The 19,755-nt window shown below is 43.8% G+C and overlaps 1 protein-coding gene across 8 annotated transcripts in view; it reads right to left on the bottom strand.

Annotated features, from left to right (window-relative positions):
* ELOVL5 (ELOVL fatty acid elongase 5) overlaps positions 1 to 19,755 on the bottom strand; it is an 80,027-nt gene that overhangs the window by 24,938 nt on the left and 35,334 nt on the right. For 6 of the 8 annotated variants that reach the window (XM_057304037.1, XM_057304038.1, XM_048219734.2 and 3 more), the window contains one exon: positions 2,076 to 2,141. In XM_057304037.1, the coding sequence (XP_057160020.1) occupies positions 2,076 to 2,133 (58 nt within the window). In that variant the 5' untranslated portion in view covers positions 2,134 to 2,141. Of the gene's footprint in view, positions 1 to 2,075; positions 2,142 to 8,973; positions 9,072 to 10,671; positions 10,754 to 19,755 lie in introns of those variants that run through there. The other 2 variants (XM_048219731.2, XM_048219729.2) reach the window with 2 other exon arrangements.

Raw genomic sequence — 19,755 nt, forward strand, 5'->3', positions numbered from 1 at the left:
ATCCTGTGACCGAATCCCAGGAAGCCACCTCTGCAGCACATTCCCCTGGGCATGCTGCGTTGATGAACCCCCCAAACCTATCGCTCCTCAGTCTTTTCTACCCTCCAAGGTCACCTACTGTGGAGCTCAGAGGCACATGCAGGTTTCGCCTCCTCCACCTTCAGAGAAGGAGCAGCTAGTAGGGACAGTCTCTGTCCCCTCTTCGACCTCCTAACTGGGCCATCCTGCTACTTTCTCCAAGGCTTTTTCTCTTGAGCTTGCAGGAAAAGCAACCATCCATTTGGGGAACAGGTCGTCAGTCTCCTTTCTTGCAGACCTTCTAAACTCTCCCGGTGTTTCTCTGTAGTGTTCCTCCCTTGGCTACAGAGGGAGATGCCCTCCACCCTCTCCCCACTACTTACGCTAAGGTGGCCCCAGGGGACTTAAGGATGCCTTGTGTTCTCAACTCTGGGCCCTGGCTATCAACTGTGAGAAAACAAGTTCCCATTTAACAATTAACATTAGATTGCTACATATGTTTGTGTGCGCATAATAAATGCACACACAGAAACCTCCCATCTCCTTTCACTTAATATTCTATTTTACACCTTGCTTTTTAAATTTTATAAGGCCATATGTGCAACCTCCTTCCGTACTGCCAAGTACTTCCAGTACTGCCAGCCCAACTGTGGCTCCAGGCAGTAAATCCTCCGGGCTCGAGCCAACCCTGGTCGTCCTCGCCTACCCTATGCTGACTTGTTCAGACACGAGCATGTGAAGCAATTGTGGCCACGGAGCTCTGAGGAAATGACAGTTGGGCGAAAGGCGCTGGGGAAGTTTCCTTGTCCTTAAATCCATGCAAATGAACAGATTTTTTCCTCCTCTTCTGCAGGTGCTGTCTAGGGCTTCTGCAGCCATGAAAGGTGGAGGGACTTTTCTGAGGACAGAACTGCTGATATACTGAGAATACAACGTAGGAAATGACAAGAACAAGTGTCCTTGGTCCCTGAAATAACTCAGGAGTTGCTCAATTTTGGTGATGTAAGCTGATCATTTTTATTATTGTTTCAGCCATTTAAAATTGGACTCTTTTGTCCCATAAGGTTGAAATAAGGCATCATCTCAACACAAGTAAATACAAGATGATCTAACTTGTTTTTCTCATTTGGCTGTGCACTAATTTATTTAACCTGAACCCTCTTGATGGGCACCTAGATTATTCCCAGTCTTGTCAAGCAATGCTGTAGGGAACATCTTTATTCCTATCTTTGCATAAATGATCAAGAAAAGCTATAGGATAAAGGCTGAGGAGTCAAACTGCTGAGTCAAAGGGCATATGCTTTTTTATTTCAATGGAAGAACAATTACCCTCCAAAGAGGTCATACCAATTAGACTCTTTCTCCACATCATCTCTGTTATCAAACACATTTCATTTCTACCACACTAAGAGATGAATTCCTTTTGCTGTTTTCTTTTGTACCTTAACAATCATAAGTGAAACCGAAAATCTTTTCATCTGTTTAAAACTCTGTGAACTTAAGCAGCTCCTTCTTTATAGATACATCAGGAGACATTACAGGTGACATTCAAAGAGAGCAATATGGAGCTGATTTACTTCCGAAAAGGAAACAAACGATGAAGTATAAAAAAGGGAGATCAGGTGTATATATTTACGCACTGATGTGACACAACATGAAAGGACATTAATAAGCCCTTAAAATTGTAAAAGGGGAAAAGTTTAAACTACTCCAGCAGTGCATTTTGGAAACCAGCCTCAGCTGCAGACTCGTAAGAACTGAGGAAAACATACCACCCATGATGGTGAAATCTGCAGCATTCTCAGGCGGCAAGCTTTCTAGCATAATCTGAACCCCAGCTACAGTCAGCAGAGGGTCACAGCAGCTGTGTCTCTGCTCCGATAGCCAGGAACACTGCACCACTTCAAGACCGTCGTCACAGGACTTCTCCAAGCCCCTTGTTATCCAGGACAAAGCGTTAGTCTTATCATAGAAGATGCTAATGTTTTCTAGAATCTCTTCATGCAATATTTATAAGTGTCTATAAGGGGAGGGGAGCAAAACCAAAACCACCTTACCTCGGGGGCCTAGCAATGCCTTGAAATAGGTACTAAGTGATGCATCAAAATTTTCCATTTTAAAACCTATTAAGAAAAACAGACATTGATTAATCTCTACTCAAAATGCTTTTTATACAGTACTTTTTCATAAAAGAACAAGAACAAATCCGTTTCAGAGAATACGCTATGGACAAGGTTATGTTGAAATTTTTTTTTTTTAATTCCCAAAGTAACTTGTGTGCTAGGTCTAATTTGAAAATCAAAAGGAAAGACAGAATCCCGTGAATTCACTTTATAAATGAAGTGCCAGTTTTATGAACTTCTTTTCGCAGTTCCGTAAAAATGCTTTCTGCGAAGCTGGAATCTCAGTGGGGAGAAGAGTGGAACTGGACTGAAAAAGGTGGCAGACGGGAGAAGATCCCATCTGGGCAAGAACCAAGGCTTGAGGTAAGCCTGTAGCCAAGACAGGAAGAGCCATGTTGGAGAAAGGAAGGCCACCGTGAATGGATGGTTTCCTCTGCTTGCTATTTTCATTAATTATTATTTGAAAATATTTCATGTCCATGGTAAAAAAAAACCTAAGTATTAAAAATGAAAAGAGGTCCTAAAAAAAAAATCTCATCATTTTGCTCCAACCACAATCCCAAAGCCCCACTGTCAGAAGGAACCTATGGTAACATTTCTTGGACATACCTTCAGACTTCTCTTCTGAGCACAAAAGGGGTCATGCCATTGGGTGTTTTTATAGTTGTGGATTTAACCCATTAATAGATGATTAGGTCAACTTAGCATTAAAAACTAATTACCATAATATTAATCAGAGTGCTTTGCCCCTAGTGAGAATATTTTCATAAATCTTTAGTGTTACTGTATCACATCAGTAGGATGATATTTACGTAAGTACCATGTACTGTGTTGTGATATAAAATACATTCTTACTGTGGCAGTTACAGTAAACAGAAAACAATGTTATATCAAGAAGAGTACATATTACTTGCTTTCACTTAAAACACCCTGGAAATACAGTCTCCTATCAGTAATTACAGATTTACCTTCATCTTCTAAGGTTTTATAGCTCCCCACCTTCCCCCCCATTTAAGATTTACATTTACAGTATAGCTAAGCATCTTTTCATATGCAATATTGACTAGATTTTCTATATTAAAGTTAGAAGGCATACATTTTCAATTTTCCTGGTCATTACTCTTCACAGAAATAATCACAAATATTTTACTTTCCCAGGGCAAAGAAAGGCAAAATTGGTTTTATTAACTAAGTAAGCTATTAATCATTGAATGATACTTCTCTTCCTTGGCTTACCACACTGAAGTATATGTATTCTTTGGCTAATTTCACGGATAAACTTTGCTGCATCCATGGACTCTAGCAGTTACAAGTGTGTCAATCCAGCCAGCAGTGAGACAGAGACAGGTGGAATGCTTAGAAAGAAGGAGTTACCAGGGTTCTGTTCTGACATCTGCCCCCTCCCTGGGGCGGGGTGGGGGGAGGGAGTGGGGTACGCAGGGAAAGTAATGACTCCCTCAACTCATGGCTGGAAACCAGGAAGCCACCAACTTCCCACATCAAGTGCCAACAATTATACACCATCACAGTACTAGGTCACTTCTGAAATTCCAAAATTAAACAGCTCTTTAACATACCGTACTCCTAAGACCATTCTGGTCCTGATCCATTTTCCTGCCCTAGACTGCACCTCTTCAGAGGGCAGAAATTCTAGAAAATCTTGAGAATTGGTTAAGCTTTACGTTTCCGAAGCATAATTCCTCTTAAAAAGGATGCCATCCATTTAAGGATGCTTTATCTATTCAAAGTCCAGCAGTTAAAAAATCATTTAACTGTATCTAATTATTTTTTCATCATCTACTGAAAATCACCTAGAATACATAAGTTTTACAAGACAAACATCATGTTTTTGTGAAATCGAAATCATTCTAATACAATTTATCTGTGATGGATGGTGGGCCATGTATATGGAAGTCACGGGGTCCCCTTCATCCCTAATCAAAAGCAAACAGGCACAAGGAGGAACAAGGTTGTAAACACCCTGACTACTGGACTGAATTACTGATGGACAAGCTGCCAGGGACAAATCCACCTTCTTCTAGAACATTTTAAATCTAGATCCTGCTTTTACTTAATGGATATATAGCTTACTAACGGATCATATTACACATACAAAAATCAGGTATTAAGCACAAAAGGGCTGAGAGCAGGTATATGGCATTAACAGCTGGCAGGTGATTAGGTGGCTAAGTGCTGGGTTCTTTATCAGGACACCTGGGTTTGTTTTTTTTTTTTAAGATTTTATTTATTTATTTGAGAGAGAGAGAAAGAGGAAGAGAGAATATGTGCTCACGCATGAGCCAGGGAGAATGGCAGAGGGAGAGAGAGCAGCAGACTCCCTGCTGAGCAGAAAGCCCACTGTGGGGCTCAATCCCACGACCCCAGGATCATGACCAGAGTCGAAGGCAGTCGCTTAACTGACTGAGCCACCCCAGCTCCCCAAGACCACTTGGGTTTGAAATCTATTTTGTCCACTTACTAGCAATGTGACTTTGGAAGAGTTATTTAACCTCTAATCTGTAAAATGGTGGCAAATGTAAAGTAATTGTTTCAAAGCTTAAGACGATCAAATGATTTAATATACATAAGATCCCCATAGCAGTGCCAGGCATGCAGTTAGCCCTCAATAAAGGTTTCCCACTGTATGTCTGCAACAGGTTCAACTCTATGAGGAATAATGTCTGTGGCCGCTCGTGCTTCTCAGCAGGGGCACTGCTGGCCTTCTGTGCCTGGCCCCTGTGTACTCAATGCCAGCAGTGAGCCCCCAGTCATCAGGACAACCCACCACAATGTCCCCTTCAAGTCCTAACGCCCCCAGGGGGACAGCAATGGAAGGTGGGTGAGTTGATAGCATCACATGCGAGAGGAGCTGTTAATATGATGTATTCGTTAAACACGGAAGATAAGGCTAAAATGAGCGTAGTAATTAGATACACAGATATCAAGCACCTACTGTGTACAAAGGATTGCTGAGCAGGGATAAACACAAAGGAGCATACCTAGACACCTAAAACAAACTAGACATTCACAGTGCGCAAAGAAGCCAGATGGTTATAAACCAAAAACAAAACCAAACTCATCACCGAAAGAGTAGATGTTAGAATGACGCATACTACAACAAGCTGTATATGTAATACGAAGCTGTCAAGATACCATTCAGTTAACAGTATTCTGGGATCTATCATTAGGGAAACCCCTGACAAAGTAATAAGGGGATCATCCTAAATTTTAATCAAGACGCCTTCCAGAGGGGCTGTAACCAGTTTTGTTTTGTTCTTTAAATGTAAGGAGGATATAGAAAAGATGGAAACAAGTAAAAAAAAAAAAATGTCAAAAATGACAGGGAACAGACCTGTGGGAGAGAGTTGGGAGGTGGGGAGAACATGAGTGGTCTTGGGAAAAATGAGGCCCAGGAACTGGTAGAACAACCTGTCATTCTAAGAACAACACCGAAGACATAGTTCTCAATTTGAGAATCCAGGCTAACATCACAGCAACAGAAAAGCAGCTTGATTAAACATAAGGTAAAATTTCAGTCCAAGAATCCTGAAGCCAGCAGCAGGTTACCAGAAGAAACTGTGAGATTTAGTATTTGGAGATATTAAAGAATTCTGTTAGAAGCCATCTGTCCGGAGCAATCCCAGTCTCCATCCGTCCTGCACAGAGGCCCCTTGGAAGCCGGCAGGCACAGGAGCACTCCCGTGACTCTCTAAGACGGACCTTCTCTACAAAAGCACACACAACCCGTGATCTCCTCAGCAACAGCACGTCTGTTCTTAGACTGCACTTCTTCATGTGAGAATTCTTGTCTCGGGTTGGCGGAACTTCTCACAGCCCAACTTAGGAACACATGAAACAGCTAGCAAAACATTCTCTGAAAGTACATACGTGCAGAATAACAAGAGAGTGGCGTGTTATCCTGAAGTGTCTCCGGGGAAGGGGGAGAAAGGATAGGCAGAGGTGGCCCTGGCACCCAGGTCCTTACTCAGGGGAGCCCTGGTCTGTGAACCTGGGCCTGACTCTGGGCTGGGCTCGGCCACGTGAAACGTCTCCCCCAAACTCTCCCTCTGCCACGCCCCTAGCTGGACGTGCGCGGTAACCCTGTCGGACGCTGGTGTTTGGTTTTACACAGGTTACCAAGAGACTGTCGCCGAAGGCTGACTTTCATCCTTTACTCAGCATAAGCTCACGGTTCTGTCTGGCCAGCCACGTAGCCGGCATCCCTCCGTGCCGTGTACGCACTTTCTCACTCTCGCCATACGCTTCCCAAGTGCCCACCACGGGCCAGGGGCACGGGCCCCGAGGGATGCGGCAGGGGATGCGACAAAATTCCAGGTTGGCGGACAAACACACACGTACAGAATCTGTTACGCAGAGAGTGTAATACAGCAGGGGAAAGGCGGTGGGATCGCGGAGCACGGTCTACTTTGGAAAATGTACTTAGAGACGGCTGCCCCGGGAAGGTGACAAGACAGCAGACACCTGAATGGACAGAGCAAAAGGCATTCCAGTTAGAGGGACAGGTGAATGCAAGGGCCCCAAGGCCGGCACGTGCATGGCATGTTCCAAGGCCACAGGCTAGGCCGGGGGTAACGGATGGCAGCAACGTGGGAGGCCTTCTGTCCCCCACTCCCTGCCTGGCACCCAGAGCTCACTTGGTGGTGGTCCACAGAAAGCAACCACATGGTACAGCTTGCAGAGAGCACGTGGCCAAAAGGCTGGGAACGGAAGATGCCAAACCTTAATTGCTCTCACTGCCCCGTCCCCTCATCCTCTTGGCTGCAGGCTGCTGGCCAGCACCATGCCCTTTTCCTCCTCTTCTCCCTTGCTGAGCCGCAGGAACAGTACAAAAGGTCTCAGCAAATGAATTCTTCAAGGCCAGGCGGGGCTGGCCCACCCTGCTGGGTGAATCAGGCACTTGCTGAGTGGCCTGTGGGCCCAGCTCTACTCTTTTGTACTTTTCTGAAGGAACAGGAGAGGCAAAGGGCCCTGGAAAAACCCTTGACACTTTGCCTAGCAATCTGCAATCCTGGGAATGATATGACCCACTTTGCACAAGACACTGAACTGTACTGCCAGGTCTGTGGGCAGCCTGACGGTTGCAGTTCCCCCTCTTCCTGGCTGCCCACGGGCCAGAGACATCCCTTCTCAGTAATCCGAGTCACCCGACTGGCAGCTTGGGCAAGCTGGGCCAAGTGGGAACACAGCTGCTCCGTACAATTGTACTAGCAGGGACCAAGCCCAGGCACTGGGCCCATGGTAGAGGAGCTTTGGTCCTAAACGAAGCAAAAGAATAAGCCATTCTTTGATCTGGCTGGTTCCCCACACAGACAGGAAAAGGGGGTGGTCGGCACCTCCCAGAAACCAGATCACACTGACACCAGGCCAAGCATTGCTTCCCCATTCTCTGTACCCCAAATCTCGGATGCACACTCAACCTACAGGGCTTCCCAGAATTACAGGTCATGGTGGGAGGCAACAGGATTCATAGGCCACATAGAAAAAATAATGACAATAAAAATGGGATATGGGTAGAAATCAGAAGCAAGTAAATTAGAACAGATTATAAGGGCACCTGGGTGGCTCAGTCGGTTAAGCGTCCCACTCTTGATTTCAGCTCAGGTCATGATCTCAGGGTTGTGACATCGAGCCCTGTGTTGGGCTCTGTGTTGAGCGCAGAGTCTGCTTAAGATTCTCTCTCTCCCTCTGCCTATCTACCCCCACTAAAAAAGGAAAATGAATAGATTTTAAAGAATTCCTCTTTTATGCACATTTCCTAAAAGATAGTGGGAAGTGGCTTGCAACTAAACCTATCAAACTCTGGAGAGTTTGTGGTAACCGTGCGACTGTGTTCTAATTGTGTCTCACTGTAAGTATCTCACTAAGAAAATTAATGGGGGCTGGTCACTCTCTTATAAACTACCCTAGATTGTAAGAGGCTATGAGAGAGTTCAGCATACTCGTACCTGAATCAAATATTTTTTTAAAAGATTTTATTTATTCACTTGAAAGAGCACACACACACAAGCAGGGGGAAGGGGAAGAGGGAGAAGCAGACTCCCCACTGAGCTGTGAGCCCCACGATGAGGGCCTCGAGCCCAGAACCCTGAGATCATGACCTGAGCAGAAGACTGAGCCACCCAGACACCCCAAATCAAATATTAATTCTGGGTCCTGGGGCAAGTTCCTGCCCCATATACTAAGAGTTATAGGACTAAGGTGCACCTCAGGCCTGAATACAAGGTAACATCGGGACTACCACAGCACGAAATGCAGAAACCCGAACGTACTGATGCAAGCAGAACACAAAGGGCAAAAGCAGCATCCTCCAAAGAGAGCCCTGCTCATGGGGAAAATCCATCTGTCAGCTCCCTCCAGGAGGGGTATGCCCAGGTGAATCATCTGCGTGAGGTTAGATCAGCATTAGTGTGCTTTCTGATCTATTATCAAAAAGAGTTTGCTGGAGGCTTGTCTGAAAAAAGACACCACGCTAAGCTTTAAGCAAACCAGTTGTATCGCCCTCCTTTCCATCTGGCTCCCAAGACGGACCACAAAATGTGGGAGAATGGTGGGCAGTAGTGACAACAGAAGGGTGCTGGGGTTAATGAGAGATGGCGTAGAAAGTTCTTCCATCATAGCTCTCAAGATGAGTTTTCAGGCTCACTGAGAATGCAAACGCTATCATCTTGGCTGTTTGTATCTGCAGCAGGAGGAAGCTGGGAGGCTGCTCAGCAACTGAAAAGTATTAAGATCTTAGGGCAAATCTGTTTTAAAAGACATCAAGATTTTTAAAAATTTACTAGAGTAGAGAAAGTTAATTTCCTAAACTCACAGTAAGTAGTAAAGATCTCTAGGATCACGTCTTGGCTCTTCTTGCTGCTCAGGTGAGGGTGCTGGGCAGCAGTCAGCTTGCTGTGAAAACTCCCTCTCCTGTAAAATCAGTTGAGTCAGACATGGCTTTTGGCTTACAGATGGGTTGACTCCAGACATTTAACTACTGTTTAGCACAACTTCCTCATCACATCCAGTTTTATTCATTCTCTGAATTGTCACAGTTCACCTAAAACTGAGTCAATGGAGCTGACAAGCCGCAAGGGGTCAGGACGAAATCTCTCTCCACTTTCTCCTCTCCTGCCCGTTCACCTCTTTAACAGTCAACTTGTGTTAGGCAGGCACGGGAACATTCTTCAAGCTGACTGCCAATAACACGAAAAATTAAATAGTGCTTTAATTTGGTAGTCACAACATTCTTGGCTGAATTGAAAAGGGTTTTTCTAGGTTGGAAAAAATCAGCTCCACAATGAGAGGAGGAACATAAACCATACCTTGCTCAGAAATGTTAAAATATAAAATATGAAAACCCTGTCATAAAGACCATAAGGGGAAGAATATCTAAGTATTAGCAAGCTTTCAGATATGAAAGCAAACTGACAAAAGAATTCCTTTAGAATGCTGGCATTTATATAAATGACATCTCCGGATTAAATCTCGGCTCAAGAGGAATGATCTGCCACATCCACAGTGGTACTGTCACTCTGCCAACCCACGAATCTATGCTTATTCTTTTCCTCCTGTAGAATTCCCATCCTTTCTAACCTCCATTCTAACGGCATAACAAACTCCTGTTAATACTCTGACACAATCATGTTGCTTACCATACATACACATGTAGAGAGAGAACACAGTCCTACTGGGGGCTTTGGATAAACAACTGCAAAATTAGGGCGCTGGTATGCACTACAAAGGATGGCTTCAGGTTAGCTCCACGGTTAAAGAAAGCTGAACAGCCTCACTCTGGTATAATCTTCAGTGTGTGGGGGGGTGGATTTTAAATGTTGCAATAGTCAATTTTCCTTACTACAAAGATTAGATAGATTAAAAGAGAAGTGCCAATCTCCCACTCCTTGGTTGCCACCAGTTAATTAAGAAGTACTATTTTTTTTTTAAGATTTTATTTATTTATTTGACAGAGACAGCCAGCAAGAGAGGGAACACAAGCAGGGGGAGTGGGAGAGGAAGAAGCAGGCTCCCAGTGGAGGAGCCTGATGTGGGGCTCGATCCCAGGACTCTGGGATCACGCCCTGAGCCGAAGGCAGACGCTTAACGACTGCGCCACCCAGGCGCCCCTAAGAAGTACTATTTTAACCACTGCTGGAGAAGGACAGTCTTCCAAACCAGTAGAATCACCCCTGTGGTTTTGTTTTTAAGTGAATCATCTGTGGGTCTTTCCACCCTGCTCTCCCTTAGTCTTCACTTCCAACCCCTTCTCCCAGGCCCAGATTAGATGTTACAAAGACTCTCCGTTGGCCTCTTATAACTTTGTGGTCTTGACAACTCGTTTAGCACATATCCACTTCAACTTTGATAGGACTTGGATACTTACGTTTTCAGGTGTTATGGGAACACACTCTGCACCTCCTTAGGTAAAGCCCAAATCCCTCAAAGGGCAAGTACTCCAATTTATTCTATGCATGCAACAATTATCTATTGGTGATACCATAAATGAGGAGATACACCTCCTTTTACATACTCAGTGGGGAGTCTGCTGGAAGATTCTCTCCTTCTGTCCCTCCACCTACTTGCGTGAGTGCTCTCTTGCTCTCTAAAATAAATAAATCTTTAAAAAACAAAAACAAAAAAAACCAAATCCATGCAAACTTCCACAGAAGCATCTTCATATGCTTATTAAAAGGATGGTGACAATATGTATCAACATTGAGTTCCTATCCATGAGAATGAGATAATTTTATTTTAAATAACATTATCAAAAAATAAATAACATTATCAAGTTAAAAAACCAAAAACCAGTTGTATTTACCCATGCTGCTTAGTAATAGAGGCCTCAGAAATCTATTACCTTAGTAATAGAGGGGAAGATGATGGAAAAAGGGGCAGCAAAATCCTCCTTGCCTCCTTTTCATATGCCCGTCACCACTTCCACTGTATCTCAATCAGTGATAAAATTATAGGCTTATTTTTTAAATGATGTGATTATCAGCTATACTATAATTATCTGCTCATTTGTTCACAATCCCAATTAAGCTCTAAGCTCTTCAAGGGCAAATCTCTGATGTTCCCATTTGTATCTCCAGAGAGCCCGGATCAATGCCTGACAGGTGGCTGATTACTGGTTGAAACTATGAATGAATGAGTGAAAGAATGAACGCCTCCATGCCTTTTAGAGTTTCCTATCAAAGAGTTCTCAAATTTGTCTGCATCGAGAATCACCCAGAAGCTTGAAAAAACACAGACACTGTGATCCCATGCCTAGAAATTTCTGGGACCCACTCCTAGAAATTCCAATTCAGCAGTCCAGAGGCTGAGAAATTCATCTTTTTGAAACATTACGTAGGTAACCTAGATGAACAGCCTTCTCTGGGAACCACTGCCATATATATACATACATATATATTACATACATTGGGCTTTTGGATGCTAATAAATCCCCTGCAGTTCTTGAACTTCTGTCACCCAGACCGTATCCATATATTGCATTACACGGACAGAGTCTAGACAAGGGCTGTGGTCTCAAGGACAAACTATTTTTCATTCTAACAAATTTTATAACAATTCCCTGTTTGCTCTACCTCCACCAGCGAGGAAAATATAACAAAAAAAATCATTTCCTTTCAACCCATCTCTCAAGCTGAATGAAACAAAACTCCATTAGGTTAGAGACCAGTTCTTCTATCTTTCAAACAGCGTGTTACGTAGGACACATCACATATAAACAGCACGCATGAAAGGAGCGTAAACTCTATCCCCACCTGGAACGTCTGTCCGTAAGAGGGAACCCGAATCCCTAGTGCCACCTCCTGAGCCCAGCGGCAGTGGTAGCGACGCCAGTAAAGCTCAGCGAGGGCAGGGAACTTCTCTCTTTTGCTCCCTGTCATCCCCAACGGCTGTTCTGGGCACCCAGAAGGAACTGAGTAACTACTTGTTCAATCGTCCTGAATGGGCAGCTGGGATGCCACCGACAGGCTGCCACCAGCAGAAACCAGTGCACATACTAGGCCACAGGCAACTGTGTATATTCCTTAGAAGGAGACCAAGCGGGTATTGGGAAGAATGTGAACACTGGCTGACATGGGGGTGCCGGCTTGGGCCTTGTTATCATTAGTCCTAACCTGAGCCATTTCTTAGCGGCTCCATTACCTGGATTAGACGGTCAAGACTCCTTTCAGTGAATCTGGTGTCTGTGAAAGGCAGCCTCTAAGATGCCCGCCGCCGAACAATCCACTCCCACACTGAACCAGGGCTGTGTGTATGACCAAAACAGCAAAAGGGATGGCAAGTCACTCCTCGGATCAGGTCCTAAAAACCACGGTGACTTCCAACTTGGTCAGTCCCTGTGTTTCTGCCTGTTTTTCAGATGGCGGGCCCTGGAGAACGCCAGCTGCCATGCTGTGAGCAGTCCTATGGGGGAGGCCAGCGATCACCTGAGCGAGCCTGGCAGCGGGCCTGTGGCCCCAGTCAGCCGCAGACGGTGGCAGCACCACGGCGGCTGCATCAGCCCCAGAGCCAGACCCACGGGGCTAACCCTGCAGGATCCCTGGACCTCAGAGACTGGAGGGACAGGAACGATTGCTGTCTGAAGCTGTTAAATCTTGCAGGAATTTGTTCCAGGAACAGAGGCAAGGCTTAGAAACTAACAAGTCAGTGAGGCTGAGAGGGGAGGTTCTTCCAAGTCAACTCTCCTTTCTCTTTCTGGCTTTCTGTTTGGTTAGGACACATGACCAAGGCACCAAGTGGCAGCTCGGCCCTAAAGGGTAAATGCAGCCCTCTACCTTGATTAAATTGGAACTGGGAAGGAAATGAAAAGGTCTGTTGTCTAAAGTACAGAATTTGGTTATGAAAACAATATGGCACTGTTATTACTAGAGTGAGGCTTAACCAACAAGGAAGCTAACATTTATTGATTACTGCAAATCCAGCTTTTCAAAGACTCAATAAGGAATTATCCTCATTTTTAGATGAGGAAACAAAAGTTCAGAGAGTTCAGATAACTTGGTCAAACAACAAACAGAGCCATTTACTTATTCTGCAGGTTATAGACTTGGGGTGGCCAACTGTCCCGGTTTACTGGAACTCAAGGGTTACAAAATAAGTGGGGGAGGGGGGGAGGACCAAGCACAGGAAAGCCCCAGGCATACTAAGAAAAGCTGATTACTCTGTCCACATCTTGGGCTCTTTGCAATTCACCACGCAGCTGATTTTTTTTTTAAAGTACATTTTAAGGCTATCATTTTGTCAGTTTATGTATTTCAAAATGCCACCTATGAAAATGAAAACCACAAACCTTTCTGTATCTCACAGTACCCAAGATGGTTTTTTTTTCCCTGTAAAAAAGTACAACTGCTGTTCTTATGATACGATATAGCAAGGAAATTTTTCTACATCAGAGTTTCTCCAAACTTTTGTTTCAAAATAGCAACCGAGGCCAGGAATGATGGGTAGGCACTCCCCCAGGGCCTCTGCAGGCCCTCGAGCCTGCCAGCAGGGCTCAAAGGGCTGCCAGCCAGATGGGTTCCTCCCAGAGCTGCACACCAGGTCAAGTGCTCTGGCCAGAGGGGAAGGCAGGTTGACCATTTCACAATTTCCTCCTCTTCAACAGAAGCCTAGAGGCAGCCAGCGGGCACCACTGAGAAGTAGTGCACAAGGGGTTTTTGTATGTCAGGAGGGCCACCTAGCAGCAAGTTAGCATTGCTCAAATAGCCCTGGCCCTGTCTCTTAACAAGATCCATGGAATACTCACTAGGATGGCTATAAACATAATGACAATGACAAATGTTGGCGAGGATATGGAGAAATTGGAACACGCAGACATTGCTGGTAGGACTGTCACCTGATACATCTGCTGTAGAAAAGTTTGGCAGGTCCTCAAAAAGTGAAACACAGAGCCACCTTAACGTCAGCAATTCTAGGTAGATACCCAAGAGAAATGAAAATATATGTCCATATAAAAACCTGCACACAAATATTCACAGTGGCATCATTTACAACAGCCAAAAATGGAAACAACCCAAAAGTGCATCGACTGATGAACAAAATGTAGTACGCATCCACACAATGGAATGTTCTTCAACCATGAAAGGAAGGAAGTATTGATACACACATGCTACGTGAATTAACCTTGAAAACATTATGCTAAGTAAAAGAATCCAGACACAAAAGGTCACATATTGTAGGACTCCATTTATATGAAACGTCCACAGCTGGCAAATCCATACAAAGAACACTAGTGGTTTCCTGGGGCTGGGGGAAGGGTGGGGAGGGAGTGTAAAGTGCTGACCTGTATGGTGTTTTTGAGGTAATAAAAATGCTTTGCAATTAAATGCACTTAAAATAAAAAGTTTAAAAAAAGGAGAAGTACTTTTTAAAAAAGCTTAGAAATTCTGCATACTCAAGCCCCCTTCTAGAAATCCTTATACTAAGGAAATAAAAGCAGATGTGCATTACAACTTATCTATAGGACTGTCGTCAGTGATGTAATAGCAGGGATGGGGGTGCTTTAAATACCCATCTAGAAGTACCAGTTAAATACACTGTGGTATAAGCATACAGTTAAATATTAAGCTACCATTAAAACAAAATTATTGGTTATTTAGAGAAATGAAAACCTATGCTCACACAAAAACCTGTACCTGGTTCACAGCAGCTTTATTCAAAATAGCCAAAAACTGGAAATAATCATACCATGAAACATTACTCAGCAATAAAAAGGAGCACTCTATTGATAGATATTAACAACCTGGAGGAAGTTCCAGAGAATTATGCTGAGTGAAAAAAGCCAACCCATTTATATAGCAATTTTGAAATGACAAACTCACAGAGGTGAAGAGAGGAGTGGCTGCCTGGGGTTAGAGATGATGCGAAGGCAGGAGGGGCGAGATGTAGCTAGAAAAGTCTGCAGCTTGATGGTACCAATGTAAGTATCCTCTTATGACACAGAACTACAGTTCTGCAGGGGGAAACTGGGAAAAAGATACTTGGGATCTCTATTATTTCTTGTAACTGCCTAGGAATCCAGAATAATCTCAAAATAAAAAGTTTAATTAAAAAAACAAAAACAAAAACAAGGATCCATATTGGGGTGCCTGGGTAGCTCAATTTGTTAAGCGTCTGCCTTTGGCTCAGGTCATGATCCCCGGGTTCTGGGATCGAGCCGTGAGTCGGGCTCCCTGCTTAGAGGGGAATCTGCTTCTCCCTCTCCCTGTGCCCCTCCCCCCAGCACCCCTGCTCACTCTCTCAAATAAAATTTTTTAAAAAAAATCCACAAAAGTGAGGAAAACAAACCAATAAACAAGACTAACCATTTGATTTTTTTAAAGCATTTGATTTTTTAAAAATTCAAATACCATCCCCTATACCCCCACCCCAATCCAATGACACGTGGCTGTAACTTTCCGGCACGCGTAACCATAAAGGAAGATTTATGCTGGAAAGGGAGCTTCTGAACTACGACTCCATTCGTGAAACTTTAACCCCTGACCAAAGTGCTGGTATTCTAAGTCTAATTTTTGTCTACTGTAGCTTCTTGCTAAATGCTTGTTTATATCCAGACTACTCGGGCTACGCGGAATACTGTTTTGATTAGTGTCGTGTTCTGATTCACTTCAAGGGATCACAGAGCTCACATGGACCAGTTTTCACAGAAGAAAATCACTAAATATGTCAAATAAAATCTTCCTTGGGGCACCTGGCTGGCTCAGTCGATAGGGCATGTGAGCCTTGATCTCAGGGTTGTGAGTTCAAGCCCCACACTGGGTATAGAGCTTACTTAACAACAACAACAACAACAACAACAACCAACCCAACAACCAAACACTAATAAAATCTTCCTAAATAAAATTTATGATTCAGAGACATTCTGTGATGTCCGAGTGTTTCAGAGTCAGAATTATGAATGCTAAATCCCATTTTTCAGGACTGCAGATTGAGCAGGCATAGATAATTTGGATAAATCTGTAAATACACTACGCCTCTAGGGTTTAAATAAGTCCCTGCCATCAGTCATTTCCTTGCCACTTTCCATTCTCATAAATGGAATGTAGAAAACTTTAGATAGCAGTCGTTGAGAGCTGTCAGATCCTAGATGTTTTCTGATAAGACATTAAGAAAAGCTTATTGCACTATGAAAAATAAAAACTGTGCTTTCTTCTATTTTTTGGATCATGTTCTTGTCAATCCACTGAGAAACACAGTGGTTCAGAAGCACTTTTATAATGTGGAAGAGTCCCATCACCGTGCTTTCGCGGTTCACTGGGGTGAGCGCTGTGCATCCATCCCACGTGCGCTCAGCAGTGACTCTTCTTGCCGCCAACAGAGGGAGTTGTTCAACTCCCACAGCTCTCCAGAGGACAGGGGCACTCCAGAAAAGGCTGAGATGACTTCTCCTGTAACCCTCTCTGGAAATTCTCCGGCAAGATTAGATCTCTTCCTAGCAATGCTTTTCTTCTTTTCACCAAGTGCTACTTTCAACAAATGTGCCACTGTGTTTAAAACCCCCTTGACAACCATTAAAGGTGAAATGCTGAGAATCAGGCCCTACGGTGATTACATTTTAGTGGAACTGCAAGTATTTTAGCAAGTCATACTAATGTAACTGAATATTCTGACTGGCTAATAACAAGATTTTCCCTTCATTTCAATTCTCCCCAAGTACCAATATTCAACTCTGAGCTGTCATAAAAGCCATATTGCTGTAACAAAATGAAAAAAGGGAAGTCAGTGATCAAATTAACATGGAGTCAATTAGGTGCCCACCTACAGCCAGAACACCAAGGGAGAAACGCTAACAAGTTCCAAAATGAAAATTAAGAACATAGTTAAGGAGGAAAAAACAAACACCTATTTGTGTATAGAACTTGTAAAAATTCTTTCCTGGAGAAGTGTATCAGGTGAAAATTTTAGGAAAAGAATTTAGGTTGCAAAATGGCTTGTATCATTGTTCAGCAACATGCCTTTACCGAGCACCAAATGTGTTTATGGCCTTGGGGTAGCTGGTAGAGATAAGAGAACATGGCCCTTTCCCTGAAGCTCAGAGATCTACCTGTCATCCAGTCAGAATCAGCATCTTTTAGTTCATTTCAAAACACAAATTTAGCACAAATCAACAACAGCTCCACACCTCCACCACCACCTCTGAAAGGCAAGAATATTTAATCGGTGGTGGGGGGAACACATATAAAATGATATATCCCACTTTGATCTGGGAAAGCTATTACATTTTCCTACAAGGAACCAAATGAAAACAATCACTTGAAGAGAATTAATGTGATTACATGTTTAAAATGTACGATGGTTTTTTCCACTGATTTTTTTTCACAGACAGGAACAATTTAATATGTGCCACCAGGAAGAAGAGGTGACAGGAGAGGGTCCTAGCCCAGGCTGGTATAACAAAACACCACAGCCAGGCGGTTTAAAAAACAGACGTCTATTTCTCCCAGTTCTGGAGGCTGAGACATCCAAACTGAGATGCCAGCAGATTGAGTTCCTGGTGAGTGCACTCATCCTGGCTTGCCGACAGCCACCTTCTGGCCGTATCCTCACAAGCTAGGGGCAGGCTGCACTTTGGTCTCTTCTCAGAAGGGTACTAATCCTGTCGTGGGCATCCTCATGACCTCATCTAAACCTAATTACTTCCCAAAGGCCTCACCTCCAAATACCAATATACTGGGGTGTGCGTGTGTGTGTGTGGTGTGTGTGTGTGGTGTGTGGGTGTGTGGGTGTGGTGTGTGTTAGAATTTCAATATATGAATTTGGTGGGCGGGGGGGGGCATACACAAACATTCAGTCTATAACAAAGAGGCAGTTTTCCATTTAAGACCTAACAGGAATGATTATAATTACAGTGTCTAAAGAAAACTGCTACCTTTTAAAAACCTGGTTTCCAAGGTGAATCATTTTCATTCATTCAAATTATCAAAACACATAATCTCTACTTGACAAAAGGGCTGTGTTCCAGATGTTAGCTTATAAACTTATCTTCTGGTCCTTGGAAAATTCTATTTTCTATAGAAATGTTATATTAGTAGGCTAATAAGTCTTTTGCAGATCCCACACCAACTGTAAAAATCTGATTTAAGCAAAAGAGACCTTTTCTCTATTCACAAAAGATAAAACTGACATTTAGAGTCTTCCAAACCTTAGGGATCCCAGTCCCCAAATTAGGAACTCTACGTGTAAGTGGTTGATAGATCTCTAGATGGGCCCTATGCCACTTAACTCAGAATGAAGTGGCCCCTACAGGACTATAGATTCTCACTATTTCTAGGAGAAAATATAATCTGTAATATATATAATTTGAGTTACAATCCTGTGCTCTGACACAACACTGTAACGTGATGCTTGGAAAGCTGCCCACCTGTACAGACCTCCGTTTCCTGATCTCTAAACACGTGCAAAGTAATGCCTAATACTCATGGGGTTGTTGTGAGGATTAAGTGAGGTTATCCAAAACACCCGGCACAGTGCATCAGCACCTTCATTCCTGGCAGCTACTTTTACTATCAGCACCAAACATCCATCAAACATGCATCTAATGCATTGTGACAGAGAAATCCACAAGACAATAAACCTGCCTCCAGAGAGGCCAGAGTCTAGCAAAGGGAGAGAGAGGTGATAAATAACTGTAATAAAGTGATAGAGGTGCCTTGACGAAGGTTGTACAGGGGAAATGGGAGGATAAAAAAAGAACAGTCAATTTTACATAGGGACAAGAGGGTCAGGTGAGGCTTCAGTGTCATGTTTGGGTTAAGGCTTGCCAGTGGAGAATGGGATCGAGGGGAGGGGAGAGCAAAGTGAAAGACGATGCAGGAGAAGTAGGTAAGGGCTCTAGTGTTTATTTTAAACTGGGGAGGTGGAATGAGAATGGGGGTGTGCAGGAGGCTGGAAAGAAGGTGAGGTGAAGGTCATGTCACTTAGAAGACCACTGCCGTAGCCCGCATCAGAGGCAGAGGACATCGTCAGGCCAAGCTGGGGAGGGAATGCAGGGGACAGAGAGAAGAGCTGTTCAGAGGTGGGCCAGGTGAGGGACAGGTAGGAGTCCAAGCTTCTGGCTTCCCACTCTGCACCCTGGATGGTGTGCTACTCAAGGAGTCAGGGAGCACAAGGGCAAGCAGGCCATGAGAAGGAACAGGGAAAGTTCTGACTACCTAGAAATGTACTTGTCCACTACGAATCTTATTAATCACAGATCGATTATACAGTTTCATATGTGCCTGCTGAGTTAGGAGGTTCACCATACAATCCAAACGCATGGAGTGCAAGTTAGTGAAAATTCACTGTACTGATATGTTCTCTTATAGGGAACCATTTGGAAGGTGAGCTGTGCATTGAGTTCATGATGTTAAGCGTAAGAAAGTTCAAGCTATGGTGCCTGGGTGGCTCAGATGGTTGGGTGTTTACCTTTGGCTTAGGTCATGATCTCCAGGTCCTGGGATCAAGCCCCAAGTGGGGCTCCCAACTCAGTGGGAAGTCTGCTCCTCCCTCTGCCTCTCCCCCGCTTGTGCTCTCTATCTCTCAAATGAATAAAATCTTAAAAAAATAAAAATAAAAATAATAAAAAGAAAGAAAGTTCAAGCTTACGCTGGGACCTATGCCACACATT

This window comes from Ursus arctos, unplaced genomic scaffold (genome assembly GCF_023065955.2).
Source record: "Ursus arctos isolate Adak ecotype North America unplaced genomic scaffold, UrsArc2.0 scaffold_29, whole genome shotgun sequence".
Classification (NCBI taxonomy): Eukaryota; Metazoa; Chordata; class Mammalia; order Carnivora; family Ursidae; genus Ursus; species Ursus arctos.